This window comes from Chondrus crispus, genomic scaffold (assembly GCF_000350225.1).
Source record: "Chondrus crispus Stackhouse genomic scaffold, scaffold_91, whole genome shotgun sequence".
NCBI classification, from domain to species: Eukaryota; Rhodophyta; class Florideophyceae; order Gigartinales; family Gigartinaceae; genus Chondrus; species Chondrus crispus.
Window position 1 is genome coordinate 213,667 of NW_005178804.1, and position 21,721 is coordinate 235,387.

At 56.9% G+C, this 21,721-nt stretch overlaps 11 protein-coding genes; 6 read left to right on the forward strand and 5 right to left on the reverse strand.

Annotated features, from left to right (window-relative positions):
- Positions 1–64: 64 nt before the first annotated feature.
- CHC_T00008003001 (hypothetical protein) lies at positions 65–2,083 on the forward strand. XM_005711659.1 is given in 2 exon segments: positions 65–1,960; positions 1,961–2,083. The coding sequence occupies 1 exon segment, from the start codon at positions 65–67 to the stop codon at positions 1,958–1,960; it is 1,896 nt and encodes a 631-aa protein (XP_005711716.1). The 3' UTR covers positions 1,961–2,083.
- A 142-nt stretch (positions 2,084–2,225) lies between these two features.
- CHC_T00008004001 (hypothetical protein) lies at positions 2,226–3,200 on the reverse strand. Its single transcript, XM_005711660.1, has one exon. The coding sequence runs from the start codon at positions 3,198–3,200 to the stop codon at positions 2,226–2,228; it is 975 nt and encodes a 324-aa protein (XP_005711717.1).
- A 591-nt stretch (positions 3,201–3,791) lies between these two features.
- CHC_T00008005001 (hypothetical protein) lies at positions 3,792–4,586 on the forward strand. The gene has a single exon (XM_005711661.1). It carries the CDS (start codon positions 3,792–3,794, stop codon positions 4,584–4,586), a length of 795 nt encoding a protein of 264 aa, XP_005711718.1.
- A 1,601-nt stretch (positions 4,587–6,187) lies between these two features.
- CHC_T00008006001 (hypothetical protein) lies at positions 6,188–6,420 on the forward strand. XM_005711662.1 is given in 2 exon segments: positions 6,188–6,265; positions 6,266–6,420. 1 exon segment carries the CDS (start codon positions 6,188–6,190, stop codon positions 6,263–6,265), a length of 78 nt encoding a protein of 25 aa, XP_005711719.1. The 3' UTR covers positions 6,266–6,420.
- Positions 6,421–6,428: 8 nt separating this feature from the next.
- CHC_T00008007001 (hypothetical protein) lies at positions 6,429–6,933 on the forward strand. XM_005711663.1 is given in 3 exon segments: positions 6,429–6,483; positions 6,484–6,629; positions 6,723–6,933. The coding sequence occupies 2 exon segments, from the start codon at positions 6,484–6,486 to the stop codon at positions 6,931–6,933; spliced, it is 357 nt and encodes a 118-aa protein (XP_005711720.1). The 5' UTR covers positions 6,429–6,483.
- A 174-nt stretch (positions 6,934–7,107) lies between these two features.
- Positions 7,108–10,418, reverse strand: CHC_T00008393001 (Glycogen debranching enzyme). XM_005711664.1 is given in 5 exon segments: positions 7,108–8,610; positions 8,696–8,788; positions 8,885–8,968; positions 9,070–10,383; positions 10,384–10,418. Coding segments are annotated over 3 exon segments (1,491 nt in total), but the record flags the coding sequence as incomplete, so codon positions are not given.
- Positions 10,419–10,871: 453 nt separating this feature from the next.
- CHC_T00008008001 (hypothetical protein) lies at positions 10,872–12,530 on the reverse strand. XM_005711665.1 is given in 2 exon segments: positions 10,872–11,429; positions 11,430–12,530. 1 exon segment carries the CDS (start codon positions 12,528–12,530, stop codon positions 11,430–11,432), a length of 1,101 nt encoding a protein of 366 aa, XP_005711722.1. The 3' UTR covers positions 10,872–11,429.
- A 17-nt stretch (positions 12,531–12,547) lies between these two features.
- On the forward strand, positions 12,548–14,311 carry CHC_T00008009001 (hypothetical protein). Its single transcript, XM_005711666.1, has one exon. The coding sequence runs from the start codon at positions 12,548–12,550 to the stop codon at positions 14,309–14,311; it is 1,764 nt and encodes a 587-aa protein (XP_005711723.1).
- A 117-nt stretch (positions 14,312–14,428) lies between these two features.
- On the reverse strand, positions 14,429–17,010 carry CHC_T00008010001 (hypothetical protein). XM_005711667.1 is given in 2 exon segments: positions 14,429–15,102; positions 15,103–17,010. The coding sequence occupies 1 exon segment, from the start codon at positions 17,008–17,010 to the stop codon at positions 15,103–15,105; it is 1,908 nt and encodes a 635-aa protein (XP_005711724.1). The 3' UTR covers positions 14,429–15,102.
- Positions 17,011–17,458: 448 nt separating this feature from the next.
- On the forward strand, positions 17,459–19,363 carry CHC_T00008011001 (hypothetical protein). Its single transcript, XM_005711668.1, has one exon. The coding sequence runs from the start codon at positions 17,459–17,461 to the stop codon at positions 19,361–19,363; it is 1,905 nt and encodes a 634-aa protein (XP_005711725.1).
- An 81-nt stretch (positions 19,364–19,444) lies between these two features.
- On the reverse strand, positions 19,445–20,173 carry CHC_T00008012001 (hypothetical protein). Its single transcript, XM_005711669.1, has one exon. It carries the CDS (start codon positions 20,171–20,173, stop codon positions 19,445–19,447), a length of 729 nt encoding a protein of 242 aa, XP_005711726.1.
- Between the last annotated feature and the right edge of the window lie 1,548 nt (positions 20,174–21,721).

Below are 21,721 nucleotides of genomic sequence, written 5' to 3' on the forward strand. Positions count from 1 at the left end.
GTCCGCCATCTCCGGCGACGTGATCGGCATCGACCTCGGCACCACCAACTCGTGCGTGGCCGTCATGGAGGGCAAGACCCCCCGCGTCATCGAGAACGCGGAGGGCGTGCGCACCACCCCGTCCGTCGTCGCCTTTGCGCCCGACGGCGAGAAGCTCGTCGGCATCCCGGCCCGCCGCCAGGCCGTCACCAACCCCGCCAACACCCTCTTCGCCACCAAGCGCCTCATCGGCCGCCGCTACACGGACAAGGAGACCCAGCAGGACATCAACATCATGCCGTACAAGATCGTCAAGGGGCCCAACGGCGACGCCTGGGTCGAGGCCGCCAACAACAAGTACTCGCCGAGCCAGGTCGGCGCCTTCGTCCTGCAGAAGATGAAGGAGACCGCCGAGAGCTTCCTCGGCCGCAAAGTCAACCACGCCGTCGTCACCGTCCCGGCCTACTTCAACGACGCACAGCGACAGGCCACCAAGGACGCCGGCAAGATCGCTGGCCTGGACGTCGCCCGCATCATCAATGAGCCCACCGCCGCTGCCCTGGCCTACGGCCTGGAGAAGCAGGACGAGGTCGTCGCCGTGTACGACCTGGGCGGCGGCACCTTCGACGTTAGCATCCTCGAGATATCCGGCGGCGTCTTCGAGGTCAAGGCCACCAACGGTGACACCCATCTCGGCGGCGAGGACTTTGACAACGTCCTCCTCGACCACCTTGTCTCCGAGTTCAAAAAGGATCAGGGCATCGACCTCGCCCAGGACCGCCTTGCCCTGCAGCGCCTGCGCGAGGCCGCGGAGAAGGCCAAGATCGAGCTCTCCTCCACCATGCAGACCGACATCAACCTCCCGTTCATCACGGCCGACGCCTCGGGCCCCAAGCACATGAACCTCAAGCTCACCCGCGCCAAGTACGAGTCCCTGGTCGACCCGCTCGTGCGCCGCACGCTGGAGCCCATGAAGAACTGCCTGCGCGACGCGGGCGTCTCGAGCAAGGAAATTGGCGACGTCCTCATGGTCGGCGGCATGACTCGCGTCCCGCGCGTCCAGGAAGTCGTCAAGCAATTTTTCGGCAAGGACCCCTCCAAGAGCGTCAACCCCGACGAGGTCGTCGCCATGGGCGCCGCCGTCCAGGGCGGCGTGCTTCGCGGAGATGTCAAGGACATTCTGCTCCTCGACGTCACCCCGCTCTCCCTGGGACTCGAGACCCTGGGCGGCGTCTTCACCCGCCTCATCAACCGCAATACCACTATCCCCACCAAAAAGTCCCAGGTCTTCTCCACGGCCGCGGACAACCAGACCCAGGTCGGCATCAAGGTGCTGCAGGGCGAGCGTGAGATGGCCGTGGACAACAAGATGCTCGGCCAGTTTGATCTCGTCGGCGTGCCGCCGGCCCCGCGCGGCGTCCCGCAGATCGACGTCGTCTTCGATATCGACGCCAATGGCATCCTTAACGTCTCCGCGCGCGACAAGGCCACGGGCAAAGAGCAGAGCATCGTCATCCAGAGCTCGGGCGGTCTCTCCGAGGCCGATATCCAGGAAATGGTCAACAACGCCGAATCGTTTGCCGCCGCGGACAAGGAAAGACGGGAAATGATCGAGGTGAAGAACGACGCAGACAGCCTCTTGTACAGCACAGAGAAGAGCTTCAACGAGCACAAAGATAAGCTCAACGCCGACCAGGTCGCCGCCGTCGAGTCGGCTATTGCCGAGCTTCGCTCGGAGGTTGAGCGCGACGGCGCCTTGCCGAGCGAAATCAAGGAAAAGACAGAGGCTCTGCAGAAGGCCGCCATGACAATAGGAGAGGCTATGTACAAGGCTTCGCAAGAAGCCAACGCCCAGTCCGATGCCGCCTCTGACTCTGACGCGGGCTCGTCCTCTTCTTCTTCTTCCTCAGAGGAACCAAAGAGTGACAAGGAGTCGCAACAAGAATCAGAGGAGAAGGACAAGAAGGCCGGTGGGGTGTAGTTAACTTTGCGGATTCATGACAGGGGCGGCTGCACCGTTGTTTTTTTGATGTTCTTGTTGTAGTTGTTTGTCGGTGCGTTGAATAAAAAACAAATGCCCTCCAGGTGAGAGGCGATAACTGTACAACGAGAATATTCTTATTTTGCTTTGGGAAGGGTGGGAGTGGAGTTGGGGAGCTTTTTTTAGTCTAATGGGAGGCGTGCAATATTTTCTTTCTTTGTCCTCTACGCTGTTGCTGAAATAAATTCCAAGTTTTCTCACGGTCTTATGAGCTGTTGGACTGCTTCTTGTCCTCCTTTTCTTCCTTGGCAACAGGAACCGCGTCGCTAAACAGAAATTCATGGGTAAACTTTTCCGCCCATTCCTTGCCCCAGTATGTACTGAACAATCCCACCGCAGGGTCTCGCTCAGCAGAGTATTGATCATAGTCCTTTTGCAGTTGGGCGACGCGTGCCATACTCTCCGGGGACGTATCCGGCGTGGCGTTCTTCATCATTGTGATGTAGGCTGTCAAATATTCCTGAAAAGCCGGAAAAAGCTGAGTCATGACGGGCTCGGCGTTGTCAAACTTGGCAAACACCAACTGCTTTGAAAAAAACTGGGCCTCGTCATAAAACCTCGCCGACATGGACCCGGCCAATCCCTCATACTTGAGCTTGATCGGGGCGACCGGCTCGCAGTACTTTTTCAAATAATGCTCATCCTGCGAAAGCGGTTGAAAGTCGAGCACACACAACACCTTCTTCTTTCCAAAGCTAAGAAAGTCAATCCCCAACAGCGGGTGCTCATACTCGGTATTCGGGTACCACACCGAGTTGAACACCTGCGCGTTCACGCCTGCATCGATGTAGGTGGCGCGGATCTTGCGAAACTCCTTGGTCTTCCACTGCCAGCTCTCGATCCTGGCGGGGCGCTTCTCGGACTGCTGGTACGACAGCGACTCCTCGAACGGCAAGTCCTCCACGCCCTCGAGCTTCGACCGCATCTCCCCCAGCTGATGCATGACAAAAGGCATGAACAGAAGCTTGAAGTCGTCCTTGGCGATGCTCTCCGTCCACGGCAGCGCGCCAGCCCGCTCGGAGCTCAGCACGAGCGGCTCGCCGTGCGCCGCCGCCGCCGCCGCCGCCGCTGACATGCGCACCGGCCTGTCGAGCGCGGCCACGCTTGGCCGGCGGGCGCATGGTGACAGCCTTTGCCTGGGCGCGCTTCTTCCGAGGAGGGGGGCTACCACGAATGCCATCGTCGCGCGGGCCGATAGAGATGTGGCGCGATCTTGACCAGGAAAGTCGATGGGTTGATCCTTGGTTTCCGCGAGGCTAGGCTGAACTGGGAGATCCGTGGGATTTGCATGTACTGTACAGTCAAATCAATCGAATCATCCAATGAGCACCTTTACGGTAAACACCAGGGAAGGACTGAAATGTTTCCAATCTCCAAGTGTTCTTGTACACCGAGGACCACCTCAACTTCTATGTTTTATCTTACCGCAAACACATTCCTTAAGGGTGACCCCACCGCCAACAAAATTTCCGTCTTAGCTCTCCCTACTTAAAACATCCATCCCTCCCACCAAGCTCGGCAATATACACCCGAGGACCACCTCAACTCTACGTTTTACCGCAAACACGTTCCTTAGCTCTCCCTACTTAAACAACCATTCCTCCCACCACGCTCGGCAACACTCTCCCCGCACCGAACAATGTCACCTCCCCCCTCCGCTCCCCCCTCTGCTCCCCCCTCCCCTCCACCCCAATGCTCCGCCCTTTACCGCGGCTCGACCACGCACACGCGGCGCAAGCCGTTGGGCAACCGCTTCACGTACCGCGTGTACATGGCGTACGTCGATCTCGACGAGCTGCACTCCGGGCGGCTAGAAAACTGGCCCCTCTTCTCGTCGCGCACGGCGTGGTCGCTGCTCTCGCTGCTCCCCCGCGACCACATGCTCAGCGAGCCGCGCGCGGGCCCCCTCCTCGCGCGCGTGCGCGACGCCGTGCACCGCGAGACCGGCGTGCGCCCCGCAGGCCCCGTCCGCCTGCTCACCAACCTCCGCGTGCTCGGCGTCGAGTTCAACCCCGTCAGCTTCTACTACGTCTTCAACGCCGCCGGCTCCGAGGTCGACACCCTCGTCGCAGAGGTCAGCAACTTCCCCTGGTTCGAGCAGCACAACTACGTCGTCGCCCCGCTCGAGGCGCTGCGGCATGGTAAGGGACTGCGGAGGTTCGCCGGACATCCGAAGGCGTTCCACGTGTCCCCGTTCATGGACATCGCGGGCGTGCGCTATGAATGGCTCGTCGGTGAGCCGGGGGACAGGCTGCAGGCACGCGTTCACCTCAAGGAAGCCGAGGAGGGGACGTTTTTGGCATCGCTCGACGCGGAGAGAATGCCGTGGTCCGTGCGCAACTTGGTCATGATGCAGGTTATGTATCCGTTGCACACGCTGTTCGTTATGCTGGGCATCTTGTACGAGGCGGGCAAACTATTCAAGAGGGGGTTGACCTTCTTTCCGCATCCTCACGGGACAGAGACGGCTCTGTCTATTGCGGTGGCCAAAGTTGTGTTGTTTGGTAATGCCGTCATTGCTGCTTGGAAGGGACTCACGACGCGTCCTGCGGCTGCGCGGCGATGACGAAGAAGCCGATGCAATTTGTGTAGCTTTATGTAGCTGTCTGTATCAACGTATGTGTATAAAAGTTCGAAGACGCTGATGCAGTTGGTTTCAACTTGGTTTCTCTGGACTGCGAGGTCCCACAGGGCAGGATAAACTACCGGGGCAGGTGCAAGGTGGTTGTGACGGGAGGTCGGGGAATTCAAACTGGGGCGTGCTACCGCGGTATGTGTGTGAATTGGCGCAAATTGAATACTTTTCAAAAACGCCGCAAATCAAAACGCTCCTTCGTCTTCCCCACCTACTTCCTCTCCCAACCCCCCCCCGGTAATCCCCGCTGCACTGATCCGTTGCCTGCACCCTTCGTTAGACCCTCATTCTTCACTCGCGATCCCCTCCTCCGTCCGCGCCTCCAAGAATGCTATCACCCTCCCCAAAGCTAGGCGGCCAGGGCGAGCCCGCCCCCGCCGAGCGTCTCCCCAACTTCCTCCTCTCCTCGTCCGCCGCCCCCGGCTCCTCCGTGCGGTCCCCCCCGTCCCAATTCCCGTTCACACCCTCCCGCACCCCGACCCGCGACTTCGCGCCTCGCTCCGCCGGCAAGCCGCCCGCCGGCGACATGACCACGCCCCCCTGGACCTTCCAGCGCCGCCGCCAGGGCCAGACCGTCGCCTTCAACGACCGTCTGCGCACGCCGGACTCCGCCTCCGGCCCCGCCGACCCCGCCGCCGCCGCCGGCCTCACCACCCCCGACAGCCACTTCTCCATCAAGACGCGCCGCGGCTCCGCCATCGGCATGGAGCCCAGCCCCACGGGCTCGCTCCGCACCCCGTCGCGCATGCCGCCCAACAAGTCCCTGCTCGACAGCGGCCCGCCCTCCGTCCTCTCGCTGCGCTCGCCGTCCCCTTCCCCTGCGCACCAACTGATCACCCCGGCCTCGCTGGCCCACCGCACCCCGGGCTCCGCGTCCCCCGCCGTCCCAGGCCTGGAGCGCTGGGTCACGGTCTTCGGCTTCTCGCCTGCAATGGAGAGCCAGGTGCTGCGCGAGTTCCGCAGGCATGGCGAGATCGTTCGCACGGTCGCGGGGAAGGGCAACTGGGTCCACGTGCTGTATCGCACCCCACTGCAGGCGCAGGTGGCGCTGTACAAGCCATGGCGGATTCTGGCAGGCACGGAGACCATGGTGGGAACGGTTGTTTGCACGGAGCCGCATGTGGCGAAAGAGCAGGAGGAGAACATTGAACGCGGAATGATGCTGGCATCGCCGGCGGGGAAGACTCCGAAGGACGCAATGGCGGGAGTGAGAAGTCCTGGCCAGCCACACTCGGCGCTGCGAACGCCCGCGAGCTTGCTCCGACGGGATCATGCCATGTCGACTGGAAGCGCTAGAAGTATTGTTAGAACGCCGCAAAAGCAGACGGGCTTTTTGGATTACTTTTCAGGACTGTACAAGTAGGAGAAGAAGAAGAGTCTTTCGTCACGTTTTATATAGCGCTCTGCGTTGCACCCAAGCCTTCATGGACGCTCTCAGAGTACATTGCATCGACTAGCGAAAGTCTCAGTGTGAAGAGATTCGTACAAAACTAGGACTTGCTAGGCGCCTACTTGATGTGCACATCAACTCTATGAAAGGCACGGCATCGGGCGAGAAAGTAGGACTTGCTCGACACCTACTTGATGTGCACAAGGAGCAATGTAGATAGACATGTCAAATCCTATGAAAGAAGACAAGGTATCGGGGTTTAGGAGATGCAAGAAGAGCTAGGAGGTTTTGAAGGGACCAATTTTTTGTGTAAATCAATGGAGACCTGCGGCCCCGCTGCTCTCTTGTGCCAAAGCAGCTCGCTTGGACGCCCAACGCATTCGTCACCACCGCCGCATCCGCCTTGTCATCCGATCACCTCTGCTTCACACGAGACAGATGTCGGCTCTCGCACTTCTCGCTCGCAGAGTCTTTTCCTCGCGGCTGCGCTCCTTCTCTCGCCCACTTTCAACCAACCCGGCTCCTCCCCGCACGATCGACGACGTCAACAGTCTCTTCGCAGAAGCCCGATTGTCCCTACAAGAGTAAGGACGCTTCGTATCCCATTCTTATCCGCCCGTCCCGACCTCGTCGCCCATTTTCTGTGCTCTAACTCTTCCTGCCCCCACGCACCACAGCGCGCTTGAGTCGAAGGGCACCGTGTACTTTGTCGACGACTTTGCAGACGCCAAGGAAGCCACGCAAGCCACCCTCAGCGCATTCGAGGCTCTCCTGGAAGAGTCCTCCGCCGAGCAGCGCCAGTCCCTGCTGGAGGCAAACCGCCCGAAGATGGCCCAATTGGCCGAAGAATTCCGCCAGCTCGAGCACGAGCTCATCCACGACGACTGATCCATGGACGACCTAGGCGACTACTCCGATTCCTCCGAAAACGAGGAAGCACTCCCGGATCGGAAGCGTCCTCCACCGCCGTCAGACTTGCTCGATGACGTGAGAGGGAAACGGCCTCGCCGGGGTCAGCTCGCCCTTCCAAACGTCGTGCCGGTGCGCCTGAGGGAGGACAAATTTCTCGTGCATGTTTACTTGCCAATCGCGCACGCTCAGTTGGATGCGTTTGTGAACAGACTCATGGGCTTGGCGCGATTGCAGCTAACTGGTGGGAAGGTCAAGGCTGCCTTTGCCGCATTGACAGATTTTCATGTCACCATCGCGCGCCCGGTTGTAATTCGAGAAGCCCAGATTCCCGACATGGTTGCTGGACTCAACAAGGCCATGAGGGATCGTCCTCGCATCGAGATGCGCCTTCGTCGGAAAGTAGAAGCTTTTTTGAGTGGCAACGGGCGCCGCGTTTTTGTTGCCGCTCCGGTGAGTCCAACGACGGAAATCGATGTCGTGGTGGACTTGATCAAGGCTGTCGACAAGCAATATGAAAAGAGAGGACTCCCCGTTTTCTTCAAGAATCCAAGGCCGCACATGTCCTTTGCATCGACTGAAGTCATTGAAGTGCAGTCGCGCTTTTGTGAGGCAACATCGCGCCCTGATTCAAGTCCAGAAGAGGGTGCACTTAAAGTAGTTGTTAATAGAGTTGAGTGCATGATAGGGAAGTCGAAATATTACTTCCCACTGCTGTGAGAATCATAACTAGACTACAGACAAGAAGAAAAAAAAGCACTACCGAACAACAGTATCATTCGTTTCTGTCGCCGTCCAAGCCCGTAGCACTTCTGCCACTGACCACGCTTGCGCGATGCAGCCCCTCGCCCGATTCGGTGGATCTCCGTCAAAAAGCTCGCTTATCTGTCCGACGCCCGCGTCGTTGAGATGCGATCGCAACAGCGGAAGTAAATACTCGCGGGAGAGATCTGCGTTATTCAACGCTCGCATATGAGCCAGAATGAAGGGCCCCAACAGCCAGGCCCAAGCAGGACCCTGGTGATATGACATGTCCCTTGAAAAGATATCCCCAACATACTGACCCCTGTACTGCTTGTCGTCGGGGGACAAGGTTCTGATACCATTAGAAGCTAGTAGATGCGTCGAGCAAGCCTCGACAACCAAGAATCGTTGCTCGGCAGTCAACGGGCTCCAGTTGAGAGATGCGGCAATTAGTTGATTCGGACGCAGGGCGGAATCTTTGCTGTTCCTTTGAGGTCCTCCATCAATGACATCATAGCAATATTCCAAGTCATAATTCCAGAACTTGTCCTGGAACGACCGTTCTGTTTTGTCTGCCATGGCCGTGAAATGGTTGCATTCATCATCATCCTCAAGTTCACTAGCGAAAAATGCCATGCAGTGCAATGCATTGAACCAAAGAGCGGCCAGTTCCACGGCTTTACCATCACGAGGTGTATATACAATATCTGTCTTCGCATCCATCCAAGTTAATGCGAGGCCTTCAGCACCTGCTTGTAACAACCCGTCTTCGTCTTGCAAGATACCAAATCTTGTTCCAGAGCAGTGCTGCGATATGATGCCACGCAGTACTTGGTATAGCTCTAAAAGAAGCTCTAAGTCCCCTGTGGCCATATAATATGCACGGATGGCCTCAAAATACCATAGCTGCGCCCCACAGAAAGCACGAATCCGTTACGCAAATAGTTAGTACATCAACGAGTCACACGGACAATTCCAAAAAGTTAGCGATATTCTGAAAACCTACGGTTCCATCTGCGTTGTTATAATCTTCTTCCGTAGGAGCCGAACCGTCATCGGGAAAACGATTCGGAAGCATTCCTTTGCTTACTGTGGGTAAACATCAAAACGCTCCGGCTACGCAGTTAGCAATCAAGAAATGACACAATAGTCCATGTGATGACATGTGCTGTTTCATAAACGTACCATATTTAGAGAAGGTCTGAAGTATTGATCGCGCCACATCGTAGCGCCCAGTGACAATAGTTAGGCCGGGAAGTGAAATCATCGTCTGAGCAAGGGGCGGAAGGATTCGCAAGTTCAGCAATAGCAATCGGTTAGCATCAACAACAACGCATCCGAACACGATCTCCAGACACTTCTAGCAATCTCAGATAGTGACGAATATGTGCGCCTTACATCTCTTGCCCAGTCAGTGAACCAGTGAAAGCCGGCGACGACCGATCGGCCACCGCCTCTTGAAATAATAAATTGATCCGCCGCCAGAACGAGTTGCTTTATACACGGCTCCACACTAGCCCTTCTTCTCTTCTTCATGGATTTCGGAGAGAGCCTATCATCGAAGATAGCTTCGTTCCACAAGGGCGACAGAGTTTGGTCAGCGAGCGCCGCTTGTCGCTCCGTAGACCTACCCCTCGCGTTTTCAAACTTGTGGAGCAGAGACTTTTCGTAGGCATGCTGCATTGCCAACTCCGCGTCCCCGTCCAGACTCAAGCGCATGGCATCTAGTTCCGAGCTGGCCACAAACGTAACGCAGCCGCCCGGGGGCAAATCGAGAAGAAACGAGGCGGCATGGAGGTTGTCGTCGACTTCCGGTAGGCCGCGTGCGCGTTCCTCGCTCAACACAAAGCCCGTGACCCACTCATTGGTGAGCTCTGCGGTGCCGCTGCTGACGCGCATGCAGAGCGTGGTCTCCTGATGGTCCGGGGTGACGAACAAGACGGACACGGCCGAGCCGTCGCGGCCGACGTTTACCGAGTAGTTAAAATGCGGGCGCGAGGCCGACGTGCGCGAGTGGTGGTTGCGGTGATTAACGAGGGCCTTGACGCGCAGCTGAATCGCCTGTACGGCGCGGCGCAGGCGGTACGTGACGTAAACGGTGTTCTGTCCATGCTTCATCCAGATCCTCTTTTCCAGGAGGGCGTCAGCAAAGGCGTAGCAAAAGACCGGGACGGTGCCCTCCAGCCTGAACGACTCGAGCAGCTCGAAGCCCGCGGGGGAGACGACCTCGTCGTGGCGCACGTCTGCGTGGGACTTGGCGCCGGCGGGGCTATACACGGGGGCGAGCGCGGCGGCGGCGGGGTCGGGGCGAGCGGGTGTGACGGGGACGTGTGTGCGGTAGTCCGGGGTGGGGGCGGCGAAGGCGGCGGGGTGGGCGCGGTGGCGCGCGGCCTGGCGGCGCACGGCAGCGGCGCGGCGGCGGTCCGTGGCCAGGTGGTAGGCGCGGCCGAGGTAGACGACGGCGTCGTTGAGGTTGGTGAGCAGCAAGGTGCGATCGAGCGGCGGGCGCAGGGCGGCGATGAGCAGGCCGTGGTACGAGCGGGTCAGCGACGCGGCCAGCGTGAGCGAGGCGTAGCCGCCGATGCCGTTCGTGACCAGCAGCTCGCGCGACTCGGCCAGCGACAGCTCGCCCAGGATCTCGCGCCCCGCGTACACCACGTCGCAGGGAAGGTCCGTCGGCTGCATGGTGCAGGCAGGGAGGGGGGAAGGCGGGAAGCGGGAGGGCGGGAAGGCGGGGGAAGGCGGAACGGGATAGCAGGGATTGGGGGGTAACTTAGTGCGACCTCGCGAAGTGGTAGTCTCCTCTTACTAAGCATGTAAGAGGAGACAGTGATCCATGGATGATGTGATAGTGTACACGTGGGGGGCGGATGCGCAGTGGCATGCACACATGCACACAGATGCGCGTTTTGCGGCGGTTTTTGAATCAATTTTAGAAACAGCATTCGGCGTGAAGCTTTATAGTAACACTCTCGAAAGCAGCATGACATCCATCATACAGAAGCGAGATTTATCACCTCCCTACAGTCCGCCTAGCCTAGTAGTACCCTTGGGTACTAGACAAGTCGTTGAATAGGATGGATATCATTGGTACTACACAGCCTAGTACGTTGTCTTGCTTGTGAAACTATTTGTGTCACTGCTAAAAATGAAATAGCACCTCAACACGACACTATCAAGGAATGATGCAAAAGGCCCTTGACTTTAAAACCATTTCCAAACTATGATTTCAAAACAATGATGTGGATTTCCACGCCTGCTGCCTTGACTTAAAACACTAAAACAAGGAACAACAACCTAAACAATGGTCGAACCGACCAAGGAGTGTGCAATCCGGCACGGCGACACTATTCACTCGCAAATATCTAGGCACAATCCTTTTTGCTCCACTCCCATTTCGACCGCCTTCTCCTTCACTCAACTGCACGCCCCCCTGCACGCCCCCGCCGCCTGAAAAATGCCTTAAAAAGCATAATTATGACGCCCCCAAAAAAATTACAACCCTTGAAAATCAACCCCACGCCTCAGCCCCACGCCTCAGCCCCACGCCTCACATCTTGCCGTCCTACCTCATCGACACATCGATGCACCTACTTGTCGAACAAAGAGCAAACTCCCCACGCCTGCGCCCCCAAGTCCAACTGCACTGAAATGGCAGTTTGAATTTTTTTTACAGCTGGGCGCAACCGCAGACTGCACGTGGGGAGCCCGATCGCTCCCCCGTGCGGGAATCACGCCAGCTTCTTCCGCTTGAAGAACGACTTGAGAGATAAAAAGTTGAGTAGTCCAGTTATAATAGTAAACAAGCAAGCGACGAAGCTAATCCTAAAAATCGTCGACGACGTGTCCTCGTTCGCCCGATTCAGATGCTCCTCGCGCTCCCTCAGCTCATCGATCTTCTCGATCAAGTCCTCGATATCGTTCTGCACCGCCACAAAGCTGGCGTACACCTTGTCCACGTGGTCCTGCTTGGCGATCCGCGCCGCGGGCGAGTCCGTGCTCGGCCGCAGCGTGTCCACCTCGAGCGTCACGCGCCGCGCCACGTTCGCGGCCGGCCGCACCGCGTGCGCCGTCACCTGGTTCACCACGCAGAACCGGTACGACTCGCGCGTGTGCGCCGACCCGGCCCCCGTCACAAACGAAAACTTCACCGTGTCTACGTTCGCACGGTGGAAGTACACCTTGCCGCGACCGTCCGCCACAAACAGATCCAGCGTCATGTCCCCGTGCCCGGACGACACGTGCACCGTCCCTAGCGTCCGCGTGTCCGGCGGAAGATCCTCGGAGAAGCATTTGCGCTGCCCGAAGCCAAGCTCGAACGTTAGCGAATTAGCCGCGATGGAAGGGAGGAGGAGAAAGAAAGCGCACACCGCCGCGATATCGCGGGCGGTGACCGCGCGGACGTGGCAAGGGGCGGACATGGGGAGAGGCAGGCGGGGGAGAGGCAGGCGGGGGAGAGGCAGGCGAGGGAGAGGCAGGCGAGGGCAAGCACCGTGCGGTGCACTCTCGCGACGGAAAGGGAGGCCGCGGGCAGACAAAGAGGATGTGAGACGAGGGTGGAGCGAAGGCGGGCTGTCCCCAACGCTTGGGCCTGTCGGAAGTTTGGAAGGGCAACTGGTGGGGGGGGGGGTCAAGTGGCGGATGGAGTTGTCCTCGCTGGCGTTGGTGATCCAGAGCGACTTGATTGATTGCTCGATGAACACGTGTTCCACGTTGTGATCCAATTCGAGCGAAATTTGGATTCCAGATATGTCAACTGTATGCCCCGTGACCCGTTGAGTCTCTCGCTCCCTCAGGGTCGTGAGTGTCGCTTCATTTCTCCCCGCCTCCATTTCTTTATTGTATCTGAATGTGCTATCTACATCTAGCTAGAGTATATCTACCGTGCAACCCTTCAACAGCGACGCCTCCCCTCCCCTCCCCTCCCCTCCCCTCCCCTCCCCTCCCCTCCCCCTCCCCTCCCCCTCCCGCCCCCCTCAACATGCCGTCCAATCCCGAAAAAAAGAAGCGCAAGGCTGAGCCCACCCCCATCGAGTCCGAGACACCCACCCCCGCGTTGCCATCCGCCGCCACCAATGGCAACGTGTCGGGCTCCACGTCTGGCCAGCCCGCGCAAACCCCGGCAAGCACGCAGCTTGCGCACAGCGTTCACGAAATCTCGAAAAACAAGTCGCGCCCGAAGCGCGCCCGCACGAAGACCGAGAAAAAAGTCGAAGTCGTCAACACCTCGCGCTTCTACTGCGACTTTTGCGGCACAGACCTTTCCCTCTCGCTCCGCGTTCGCTGCGCGGTGTGCCCGGACTACGACTCCTGCCTCGACTGCTTCTCCGTGGGTGCCGCCTTGCTGCCGCACAAGGCCCAGCATGCTTACCGCTTTGCGGAGCCCGTCATGAGCTCCATTTTTCAGGTCGGGTGGAATGCTGATGAGGAGGAAAAGCTCCTCGAGGGGCTCGAGGCCTATGGCATTGGTAATTGGGAGCAAGTTGCGAAAGTCGTCAGGAGCAAGAACCCCTCCGACACGGAACGCCATTTCATGAAGGTCTTTCTTGAGTCTGCAAATGCCCCACTACCAGACCCCACCAAAATGCTACTGCCCGATAAATTGGCCGGCTCGGACAAGAATGAAGACTTGGACCCTAAAGCGTTGCGCGTCATGCACATGCATCAGCAGGAGGACGCCGCTGGATGGATGGAGAAGAGGCAAGATTTCGTCTACGAGTGGGACAATGAAGCTGAAGACATTATCGGTGATATGGAGGTCGCCGAAGACGATTCGAAATCCGACAAAGACGTCAAAGCACAAGTTTTGGAAATCTATGCTGCCAAGCTAAATGAGCGCTCGCGGCGCAAAGAGCTGGTACTTGGTCGCGGCCTAACCAATTTCAAGGGCTACTTAGCAACTGAGAAGAAGCGACCAAAGGAAGAACGCGATCTTCGAGAAAAGCTTCGCGTCTTCATGCGATTCGTGCCTCACGATTTCATGGAGAGTTTTATCCGTGGTGTGCTGGAAGAAAGGAAGCTTCGTGCTAAACTCGAGCAACTGCGGCTAGGTCGCATGCACGGCGCGCAGACGCTTGAGGACTGTGAGAAAATCACTGCTTCTCTGAAGAGCAAGTACAGGAGTTCCATCAGTGCTGGAGAGGGTGCGACTCCGAGCACGTCTGGCTCGGCGTCGCAAAGACGAAGACGTGCAAATGGTGAGGGAAGTGTTGCCGACAGTGTGGTCAGCACTGCAAATGGAACTTCAACAACAACGGCTGCAAACACTGCCGATTCAAAAGATAAAAAGCCTACGAATGTTGTCGAGATGGATCCTGAACTGTTTCCAGGTGCAGAGCTGCTTTCCAGAGTGGAGTTGGGGCTGTGCCAAACTTTGAAAGTCACGCCCCATCAGTACATGATTGTTAAGGAAATAATGATTAGAGAAAGTTCAAGGCTGGGTGGACTGAAAAAGAAAGACGCAAGAGCAATTGTTCGTCTTGACAAAATGAAGGTCTCCAAAATATACGAGTATTTGTTGGCATGTGGCTGGATTAAGTCGACGGATGGCAGTTCCAATGCGTCCCGACACTCGGTCATGAACAAGCCAGCCCCAAATGGAACCAAAGTCTGAAGCACAAGTTGTGTTATGCGGAGTCCATGGGACCCGGAGCCAGTGTTTCAACATCGATAGAGAAGTAGCCCCTCGTCATAGCATTATTTGATGGGCTCCATACTCGAGAAAACCAAGTTGCCGCTTAAAATTCCTTTTAACATGATGCACGTGTCGAGTACACCGGTTCTCTCTTGGGAGAACCGGTGTTATCTTACAAACCTATCAGAATGATGGTGACCAGCTTACCGTCCTCCTTGTTGCAATTTGATCGATCAATGTACTGAAACTCATCAGAATTCAGAGAAGACTTCGTCGTTCGAAGCCAGGCACCAATCTTTCGACTAACACAATTGGGTGCAGGTCTAGAAGGAAGAGAATGGGCGGGAGAGATAGTGTAGTAAGAAGAAGTGAAGTTTCCCTTCACCCTGTCTGCATTTGGCATGAGCACCCCTGAGCACCGAAGCGGATAAGTAAGGCAAGCGGTCGCACCGAAAAAAGTCGCGATCGAGGATTGTTGACTAAAAGAGGCACTACATCGTTATCGCAGCGCACGTAGAAAGCAATTTAGCCTCAAAGACTGATCTTTGGTGGAACGGCACGCACGCCTCGTTTTCGGTCTCGAATTGCAATGCATACACGAGTGAGTCGTATCTCGAGAATCGCTACGGCAGCCCCGCCAGTCGTGCACCCTGATTCAGCGCTCTCATGGGGCAGAGCACGAACATAAAGCGCGGGTGTAATGCTCGGAGTACAGTCGCCCGGCAGCACGTCTTCTTCGATATCTTGAAAGCGCCACGCCACGCCACGCCTTACATCGCTGGTCTGCTAAACTTTTTGGCCAACCCCATGAAGTACGCGCTTATATTATGAATTCTGCCGGGATCGCTTGCGGCGAGTTCGTCTAAGGCGGCGCACGCTTCTTCGCTACGCATACTTTGCAACGCGCCAATCGCCCGAGCATCAAATGTTGTGTCCGAGATAATGCCCCGCTCTGTCATACTGTAGAATCGCTCTCTTACCGATGAATCCATGCCGTCAAGAGCTTCGCGAACTTCTCTTGCTCGGATCGGATCAGCTGGCTGGGGCACTGCAGATCCGTAACTGGGCGCCATTGCACTGGGCTGAGTGCCATATGGAGACAGACCGTAGGACGGCGCCGCGGGAGCCGCTGCGTACCCCCCTCCATAAGCTCCTGTTGGCGGAGCGCCGTATCCGCCGGTGGCGTATGGAGCACCGTAAGCGCTTGTAGTTCCATAACTCGCGCCATAGGCGCCGCCGTAACCACCGCCGGCACTATAAGTGCTACTTCGTTGTGAAAGAGATCGCGCCTCTCCGTTTGCAAACTTCTTGCACAAGCCCATGACATATGCACTCGGGTTCCGAACCCTAGCCGGCTCAGGCAACTCTGCGAGAACGGCGAGTCCATCTTGTTCCGGCAACCGTCGCAAGGCTTCAAGCGCACGGTCATCGAGAACATTTCGCAAGAGCGTCCCGTTGTTGGCAAGCTCATCCAAGCGCTGATCGAGAGCCGAGAAGCTACCCTGCGCACTAGTGCTTCGCCCGTAACCGTCAGACGGATCGAAGCCCGATCCATAGTTACTGGGGACCGAGTCTGGACCCATTCGGCCGCCTGGAGCTCGAGAGTGGCCTTTGTACTTTCGAGCAAGCCCCATCCAGAAGGCCGAAGGGTTTCGCACGCGCCCCGGTTCCATGGCAGCAAACTCCGACAATGCGCGCACGGCGTCTGGCTCAGCCAAGTCGACGAGAATGTCCATGGCGCGGTCATCGAACTGGCTCGGATGACATACTCCAGAGGTAAACACACGCTGCAAAGCGTCCGACACTGTTGGCGGTAGATGGGCAAGTGCGGATGCTGGTACCGACGTCGGGGGAAACCCGCCCGGTGGCGGACCAGGTGGGGGCTGAATGGAGCCGCCCCCTGCGATAACACGCTTGAATATGCTCATAATAAATGCCGGCTTGTTCCTCACCGTGGAAAAGTCGCGGCGTTGAATATCTTCCAAAGCGGCTAAAGCCAGTTGCGTCGACACACTTCCCAGAAGATCTAGGGCGCGGCCATCAATATCGCGCTGCTCAAACAGACCCGAAGCAAAGATGCGCTGCAACACATCATCGACCTCAGGTGCGACACCTGTCGGGGCCATCGCATAATGTGGGGGTGCCGGGGGCGGAGGATTGAGGGAACCCGGAGGTACGTCAGATGGGGGCACGGGAGCTTCACGATCTGGGGCCGGAGGTTCCTTGGTCTCTGCTCTGCGCGGGGGCCGGACACCGTCCAGGCTGTCGATTTCTGCTACACGGGGCCCGCGGCGGACAGCGTCATCCTCAGCGTCAGGATCGCGGTCGGGTGGCCGCGGCGAGGAGGACTTGTCGGAGCTGTTGCGGGATGTGGGATCGGCGTCCGGCGGCGGGGGCGGGGGCGGGGTGGGGGTCTTTTCTGTCGGCTGGGCGCCATTCGGCGGAGACGAGGAGGACGAGTCGTCGACCTTGCGGCGCTTGGTCGGGGGCGAGGGGGAGCTGCCCGCTGACGGGGGGTCGTCGTCTGACCTGCTCATGGGGTGGGATGTGTGAGGGATAGGGCGGCGGAAGCGGGGTGCCAGGGGAGCGTGGTCAAACAAGGACGGCAAGTTTTTGCCGCCAAGGGGACGGCACAGGGCGAGAGAGGGCTGGGCGGACGAATTTGGCGCGCTGGCCATTTTGTGCGCGCCGCCGGAACAAGGCGAGCTTCAGTCACTTTGGAAGCACTCAAAATACTGAAAATGTTTCAAGAATTGAAATGTTTGGTGCAGAATTTCATAAATATTCTCGAGTTTGGCCACCTGCACACGTGTAGGCTTCATCCGGAACCCTCAACATGGACGGGAACAACTTTTTACACCCCCGGGATCTAAATCCCCTAACGGCCCTTAGATGATTAGATGAAGGCCCTCCGTTAGGAACGGCCCTGAGACCCCCCGGATCAATGGCGCGTCTCCCGTCTCCCGTCAGTGGCGGCCTTCCCAAATGGTGGATTTTTGATCCGCAAGCTCGTCAACCGTCCTCATCGTCGTCGTCAACAGGTGTCGTCAACAGGCGCCGTCAACAGGCGTCGTCCCCCGCTCTCCCTCCCCATTTTCATTCGCATCTCAGCCCCGCCATTTCACAATGGCCTTCCTCTTCCCTCCCCCTCCACCGCCCCCCTTTCATCTGGGCACATTTCCCAGCCCCTCCCCTCAAGGCCCCTCTCCCGCACTCCCCATCCGTCGTCGTCGCACCCTCACCCCCGCTTTCACCATCTCCAACCCCTTCAGAAACCCCGATGGAAACACATTCCTGGGCCGCGTCCACGTCCTTGAGCGCAAAAAAATACCCCTCTCCGTCATCGACTCAGCGTTTGCACCCATCGCCAAACAGAATGTCAACCGCAAGCAAGTCGACGCCGCCATCGACGTCTGCAATAACTGGTTTACAGAAAACGGCTACCCGTGCTCCCGCCTCTCCATCGTCACTTACCCTTCGATTTTCAACCGCACGCTCGCCCTTTACTCCATTGAGCCCCGCCTGCACGCCATCCGTCTTGTCGCGGTCGACAGCAACGGCAAACCCGTCGAGGGCGCCTCCGTCGTCACAAGAGTCGACCTGATCACCCGCGTCCTCGGCATGAAGCGGGACGACATTTTTAGATGGACCGCAGAGGGCTTCGCTTCCCTTATGGCCCTCGGTATTTTCGAGTCTGCAGACGTTCAAGTCAAATCCGTTTCCGCCGAGCGCGTCGAGCTTGTGCTTAACGTCAAAGAACGCCCGACTTGCCGCGTGGAACCGGGCGCTGGCATCACTTCCGACGGGCGCATGTACGGGGACGTCTCCTTTCTAGACAACAACTTTCGCGGAAAAGCCCAACGCATCCGCATCGAGTGGCAAAAGCGCTTGGACTCCCCCCGCGCCGCGGGCTGTGTCGCCTTTGAAGATATGCGCATTGGCGCCAGAATCCCCTTCTCATACAAGATTCGTGCGTTCCGCGATGCCAATTCTTCGAGGGGGGTGCCGGCTACCCGCTCCATCGGCCTACGCAGACCATCAGGCGATGATGAAGTTACTCGTCGCGGGATTGAGACCCCGCTCAGGTATGAGAAGGATCGCGACGGCGCCATGCTGGAGCTTGGGTACAGGCCGGGCAGCGGCAACTGGTTGTTGTTGCTCAACTCGGTCGCGGAGAGCGTCCAGGCGAACCCGTCAGAACGCGCCACGCCAGATACGTCCATTTTTCAAACCGTCCTGCAAAGCAGTATCGCACACATGACGCGCTTCCCCATCGATTGTCCTCGGTCTGGGCATATGCTCAACGTGGAGAGCTCAATCGGGAAGACATTTAATGAGGCCGGCACGATGTTTCGCAACACAGTTGTCCGGCTGGCACAATACGTGGGGGTGGGGCCATACGCTTCTATTGCGGCAGGTCTCAATTTGGGGATCGGGTCGGATAATCTACCCTGGCATGAACAGAAATCGCTGGGGGGTGTCATGAATGTGCGCGGTTATGACTATGGAGAGCTGGGACGGTACAAGTCGTTTGGGACGGGGCGACTTGAGCTTAGGGTACCGTTGACGCGCGGTGCTCTCCCGGGGGCAGTTCCAGAAGATGATGAGAGCGAAAACGAAAAGGACGGAAAGCAAAGCGACACCAGTGCCGGCAAGGACATCGATAAATCTGCTACTCAACAAAAGACGAGTGGCACTAAGGGAGGCAGCGAAAAGACCCCCGCCGTCCAAAACGACAAGGGGGCTAATGCAGAGAGTGAAGACAGCACCTCTGTATCGAAACACGTGAATGATGCCCCAGCGAATCGATCTGGAAAGGTGATCTCACCCGGTTTGCTGGACAGCTTGCCGGCGTTAGTGGGTGTTCTGTTTGGGGATATTGCCGTCTCTAATGAACAGATACGAGAACCGATTGGGATGAGCTACGGAGTCGGTGTTCGCATTGGAGGCATAATCACGATGAACTGGACAAGGACGATGGACGGGAGAAAATCGCGACTCCATTTTGGGTTGATCGATAGAAGTCTGTAAAGGTAGCAGTGCGATCTTGCCAGTTAAGAATTAAGTATAAATCCCCGGAATCATCCCACATGACAAGAGCTAGTTCTCGTACTATCGCTTGCGTTCTTGTTGCCAACGGTAAACGGCAGGCGCTCCTGTCGTAGAATTCGCTCGTCTTTCCAACACACGACGCCCCTTGCTCAGCAGAGCCTTCTCCGAGGCCATGTCCTTCAGCACCGTCCTCAATTTTCCGTGCCGCTCTTGCCGCTGTTGCAATTCCTTGTACGCTTTCTTCGTCGACCTTAGCGTTGCTCGATGCCCTCCACCACTATGTAAGGAGCCCGTCCCTTTCCGCTCACTCAGCTCCTTTTCTAGCCCCGCCATCTCCTCTTCATCATCCACAAACATGACATGCGTCCTGGGGACGCCCGAAGCCGCCGCTACACCATGCAGACTCTTCTTCAACCTGTCGACTCTCCTACCTTCCATTGCGCATTTCATTCCCACATATCCACTATCTCTCCTCTCAGCGAGCAGTCTCATGCCCGCCTCTCTGTGTTCGATCGGAACGGCTTCCTTCTCCTTATCATTCACACCCTTCCTCACTCTGCCAGCATCCGTTCCACTGCGTATCATACCATAGTAGAACTCGTCGGGATTGCGAAACGCCGCCTTCTCCTTGAGGATTTTCAGGCGACGTTGTTTGAGGTTGCGGTCGCGCGCGCGTTGCTTATAGTCCTTCTTTTTCTCCAGCAGGCCATGCTTTGAGATACGCGATGAGGGCTGCGCGCGCTCTTTATGCGCACGCCGAGGGATTATGTTCTTGCCGAAACTAGACATCGCGAGAAATGGCCGGTGAAGGTGCGGGGCCGGCTTTCTCGTCAGTCGGGTTTGTGCTTCGAGGGATTGCAGAGACTGGCCATGACGCTGGCAATCATACTGGCGTTTATACCCCCCACCGGCGGCGTCCTGCTGAACAAGCGGGTTGGCATTTCACGCCTCGATCTGGATTACAGCGAAGGCGTGCACAGAAAATATTCACCATTGGCTGATGGAAATCAAATAACCCAATGAAGTACGGCCAACAATAACTAACACTCTCCATTGGCTACTGAGACGGCACCTCATTCTCAGCTTCCGCTGATTGGGCAGCGTCTGGCGCTACCAAAATCAATCGAATTAAGTTAAAGGGGGGTGCCCCAATTATTGAACAAAACGAACTTATTTAATTAAAAAAAGACCCTCCTGAGCTCGGTTTGACGATCTTCTTTTTCTACGGACTCCGTGAGGTGCGTTCTTCACCACAACGTTGCACCGCAATGCCGTCGATGACACAGAAAGCTACAAAGTTGTCACAGACGCGCAGGCAATCACAGGTTTTCTACATGTCAAATTTGCCCCAAAGATCGAACAAACAAAAAATTTTGGCTAAATGTTGGCATCGGGGGGGCGACAGGGTGTTTTTCTTAACATATAAGGGGGCGATTCTATGGTTTCTCCAGTATTGGGAAGGCGACTGCGAAAAATATGATCCAGCAGTAGGGCGAATCTTCAAATAGTTAACATATGCGGGGGGCGATAAAATGATACGATAAGCGACATTTGCACATGGTGCTGTTTTACGGGGGCGAAAGTGACATTTTTGGAAAAAACAGGGGGCGATTTAGAGAAATGTGATTATGTAGGGGGCGATATGTCACTCTTGTGATATAGGAGGGCGATTGAGCGTATAAAAAAGCTACGTTCACTGCGGCACATCATCAAAAAGTTGCCTTAAACTGCAGTCTCGAGCTACGTGCCCTTCGAGATGACATAAAGAGCACTGATAAGATCGACGCTTAGGGGCATTAGGCCCACGCTCGTACCACCCTTTTCGGCGTTTTCCTGCATTCTTGACCGGTCTTTCACGGGGTGGGGGAATGGCCTTGGGAACCTGTACATTGTTACCAGACACAACCATTCTCTTTGCGGCTAAAATGACATCATCCACATCGCTCTGGTGAGGAAGAGCAAAAAACACATTCTCGTACTGTGGTCTCCATGACACTGTTAGATGTTTGCGGTCGATAAACTTGTGCAAGTTTGCACTTCCATACTTTTCACAAATAACAGCGACTCCGTGATAGCATGAGAAGCCCGAACTACGTCGAGAATGCGCACAACAATCTGGTGGGACTTGGGATTCACCGCTCAAATTGACGATGCGTGTTGAAGATCCATCTACTTGACTACGTACTGTAGCCTCCATTTGCGGAGATCCGTCTATAAATTCCACAGAGAGGTGATAGGCTCGCAATCCCTGTATGAGTGATGCAAGGTGCTTCTCAATGTACGGGGGGACAGGATTTTTGCAGGACAGTGCGTCAGCTTGACGCCTCAAAAACCCGG